Source organism: Vicia villosa, linkage group LG4 (genome assembly GCF_029867415.1).
Source record: "Vicia villosa cultivar HV-30 ecotype Madison, WI linkage group LG4, Vvil1.0, whole genome shotgun sequence".
Classification (NCBI taxonomy): Eukaryota; Viridiplantae; Streptophyta; class Magnoliopsida; order Fabales; family Fabaceae; genus Vicia; species Vicia villosa.
In genome coordinates this window covers 115,476,864-115,480,883 of record NC_081183.1, presented here as the reverse complement: position 1 = coordinate 115,480,883, position 4,020 = coordinate 115,476,864, and the positions used below count along the sequence as shown (strand labels likewise).

General features: G+C 36.5%; 1 protein-coding gene across 1 annotated transcript; it reads left to right on the top strand.

Annotated features, from left to right (window-relative positions):
• The first annotated feature begins 1,343 nt into the window (after nt 1–1,343).
• LOC131599514 (large ribosomal subunit protein uL30y-like) lies at nt 1,344–3,718 on the top strand. The gene is made up of 7 exons (XM_058871840.1): nt 1,344–1,483; nt 1,587–1,767; nt 1,856–1,953; nt 2,272–2,329; nt 2,842–2,921; nt 3,014–3,116; nt 3,348–3,718. The coding sequence occupies exons 2-7, from the start codon at nt 1,588–1,590 to the stop codon at nt 3,561–3,563; spliced, it is 735 nt and encodes a 244-aa protein (XP_058727823.1). The 5' UTR covers nt 1,344–1,483; nt 1,587; the 3' UTR covers nt 3,564–3,718.
• Nucleotides 3,719–4,020: the final 302 nt, after the last annotated feature.

Sequence of the window (4,020 nt, the reverse complement as noted above, 5' to 3'; positions counted from 1 at the left end):
TTTCAATATCATTTCAAAAAACTAAGGCTACGCATTTACGCTAAAGTCCTTATGCCCCTTTTCAACTCAAAACAAACAAACATGAGCTAAGCAAGTTAAGAGCCCGTAGATAACTACGGATGAAAAGGGTGCTTACACCTTCCCTTTTCATAACTTACCCCCCGAGCCTGTTTTCTTTCAAAAAGGTTTTTTTCTGTACTTTTTACCTTTCCTAACATTGGACAAAATAAAAGTCGGTGGCGACTCATGCTCACCGCAACATTGTTGCACATTACAAATAAAAGTCAGTTCACCGAGTTACATCAAGGCTACGGGCATGCTGGCCTCATCCAAGGGGGGTTACTCCTCCTCGACGCTTTGTCGTTTCCCAGGGCTCATGTCGAGCATCATCCCTTTACTTCGTGTATTGTTTGAGATGATCGTCTCAGATCAGGATCTCAATGGCATCCTTGAGGTGGATGCAGTCCTCTGTGGTGTGCCAGTGGCTCTTGTGGAACTGGCAATATTTAGTTTTATTCATGTTTGGTTTGACATATGTTTTTCGGGTAAAGCGGACCCCGACTTGGTGGAACTTTGAGTTGACACAGATAGATAAGATCTTTTCTTGTGAGGCGGCTAGTGGCGCTTGGCCATTGGTTCATATCTTGGGCTGAATTAGGGATCCAGACCCAAAATATGTGATTGCAAGGAATCTAGGCGTAAAAATAGGAATTTTGGAGGGCTTCCCGAAACTAGCCGTTGGGACGGGCAGAGACGTGCTTTTGGGATGCCTAGTGAGCAGGTGACCATTTGCTCCTGACTGTGGGGGCAGAATAGACGTCTTGTTGTTGGCTTAGGTGGAGGATTGAGCAAGGACAACGATGGTTTGCCGGCCCTCTGGCCAGGTGAGGATACGTCTCCAACGGAGGGGCAGGAGGAAAAATGCTTCCTTTTGCCCTCAACTGGTCGAGCCAGAACTACTCGGCTGTTCTGGGTGCGGAAGTGGATTGGGACTTGCCTAGCTATTGGGTTAAAACGAAACAAGGAGGATCAATTTTGAGATGCAACATTCACACCAAAATCAAATAATACTTCGTAGATGCAATGGCACAAACTTTAGATTTATCGAAACATGTCCCAATACAATGTTAAAACCGATCATTAAGAAAATTCCTAGTAAAAATATTTTTTTTGATTATTTTAATTATTTAAGTAATATATTAATTACTTAATATTTATATTAATTCCATTAATTATTGTTTTTATATAACTTTTTAGTTGTAAATCTACAAAAAAAGAGGATATGTTAGTAGTAGAAAAGGAGTGTGCTAACATAACATCTAACGATTTACATAAGCCCAACATAAAAACCGAAAAAGAAAAGCCCACAATCCTATATAACACAAAGTCCATAACTCTAACAAAACCCTAATTCATAAATCACTCCATTTCATTGCTCTGTGAGCTTCCTCCGCCGTCTACAATTCTCACCACAACAGCACGAGTAAGAATTCTCTCCATCTCAATTTCATCCTCATTCTGTATTCATATTTCATTTTCCACCGATCTCTGTTTTTGTTTTCTGATACCATTTCGTGAATCCATAGAATGGCCAAAGTGGAAGCAAAAACCGTTGTTCCTGAATCTGTTTTGAAGAAGCAGAAGAGGAACGAGGAATGGGCTTTGGTGAAGAAGCAGGAACAGGAGTCAGCGAAGAAGAAGAGATCTGAGACAAGGAAGCTCATATGGAGCAGAGCCAAGCAGTACGCTAAGGAGTATGATGACCAGGTATTGCGGTGATTTTGATGGAGTTGGTTTATTGAAATGAAATTGTTTATTTGTGTGGTTGTTTATGTTTGTTTGATTTGTGTTTCAGCAAAAGGAGTTGATTAGCTTGAAGCGTGAAGCTAAGCTTAAGGGTGGGTTTTATGTTGACCCTGAAGCTAAGCTCTTGTTCATTGTCAGGATCAGAGGGTAATTTATCTTTTTATTATTTTTTGGTATAACATAATTTGCTACTGGTTAGTTCTTGTAAATGTGTCAATGTTAAAGTTTAGGACTTAATCTTCACCCTATGCTAGTCTTTATTTTGGAAAAGTGATATATGAAAACCGCCCATTTTAGCCCCTAAATTAAATAAAATGTACTTAATTTTTAAGTAGGAAAGTTTTAGACCCAACTTAAAGAAGTTATTTAGTTTTTGTAAGTTTGCCATTACCTATGTATCATGTGTGGATTATTTCTTATTGTTGATTTTATTAATAGGAAATTTGTAATTTTTTTGAATTTCAGTATCAATGCCATGGACCCAAAATCAAGGAAGATTTTGCAGCTTTTGCGTTTGAGACAGGTATAGATCAGATTGTTTTTTATTTGGTCACTCCATGAATTGGTACATGGCATGTTCAATTGAATATAGTTTAATATAATGTCTGAGATTGTAGGCATTGGACTATGGTATCTTGTTTTCTTATTCCCACAGTATTGTGTTTTGTTTTTCTGTCAATTCTTGGAGTTGTTTGCTTTATATCATTTACCTCATTTGCAGATCCTTTCATGGAACTTTTGATCCTTGTTAATTTGTTTAGATATTTAGACCTCATCATGTGGAGTGTGTTGAATATTATCTATAGATAAGTTGTGATTTGCTGCTATCTCCATGCATTGTTTTATCAGTCAAGCCTGTAGTGCATGTTTTCTTTTGTTAGAAGGATAGAGCCATTTACCAAATTTTTATTTTGCTCTAGTATTTCTCTTATATTTGGTTCACTCTTCATATCCTCGAATGGTCCATGTTCAATATTTATACACTTATACTATGATTACTGCGTATCCTTATTCTTCCATTTCTTTTGGGTGCAGATCTTTAATGGTGTCTTTCTCAAAGTTAACAAAGCCACCGTTAACATGCTCCACAGGGTAGAGCCATATGTTACCTATGGGTATGCAAAATCTCAAACAATGTAGTATTTAGATTTTTTACTGTTTCATTTTTACATAGTACAAGTTCTTAATATTTAGTAATTTATTTCAGGTATCCTAATCTGAAGAGTGTCAGGGAATTGATCTACAAGAGGGGATATGGAAAGGTTGACAGGCAGAGAATTGCTTTAACTGACAACTCTATCATCGAACAGGTCTGTCTTTGAATTGGATTCCTTTCTTCGCCTCATTCTCACAGTAGTAAATTTGCACTGTCTGGCCTAAATGAAATTGGCCCTCATTTTGGCCTAATATTTTATCCAATTTGATCAAGCCAAAATATATTTTGTTAGGATTTAAACTATGGTGTTATTAAACTATGGTGTTGCTATCATAGTTGTTTTTGTTGCCTCACTACTTTCTACTGACATGCTATTCATTAATAGGTTCTTGGAAAGCACGGGATCATTTGCATTGAAGATCTGATTCACGAGATCTTGACTGTTGGACCTCACTTCAGAGAGGCAAACAACTTCCTATGGCCCTTCAAGCTCAAAGCTCCTTTGGGTGGCATGAAGAAGAAAAGAAATCATTATGTTGAAGGTGGTGATGCCGGCAATAGGGAAGAATACATCAACGAACTTATTAGAAGGATGAATTAGATTTTGGCACATGGTTCTGCTAAGGATTAATTATCCAGTTATCCAGCTTAAGACATTTGTTTTTGTTAATTCCAGTTTTGTTTTAAAAGATTTTTGTGGTGTTATTTTGAATGCTGAGCAGATTGAGATGTTTAGTTCATTGCTTGCATTAAAAAGTTTAATTTGCTTAATAACTTTGCTGATTTTGAGTTTTTGATGCATACTGTTTTGTTTAGGGCTCTTTAATGTTTGCTAATACTAGAGTGAGAATCCAAAATTCTGAAACAACCAATTATATTATGACAGAATTTTTTATAAAATAAATTTCTTTAAGTTAGACTTTTGTGGGTTCTTAGTCCTTAGTTTTGATCTGATTTTATATTTGCTTTTTATAAGATAATGTACCATAGGTCTTCCTAGATGATGTTTAGGTTTTCAAGTTACACTTCTAAATCATTTGATTATGTACAAAATTTGG

Bases quoted from the DNA above. Each gene is read 5' to 3' on its own strand.
- LOC131599514 (XM_058871840.1), top strand. From the start codon at position 1,588: ATGGCCAAAGTGGAAGCAAAAACCGTTGTTCCTGAATCTGTTTTGAAG. The intron at 2,330-2,841 runs GTATAGATCAGA...TTTTGGGTGCAG, and splicing joins AGCTTTTGCGTTTGAGACAG to ATCTTTAATGGTGTCTTTCT. The intron at 2,922-3,013 runs GTATGCAAAATC...AATTTATTTCAG, and splicing joins GAGCCATATGTTACCTATGG to GTATCCTAATCTGAAGAGTG.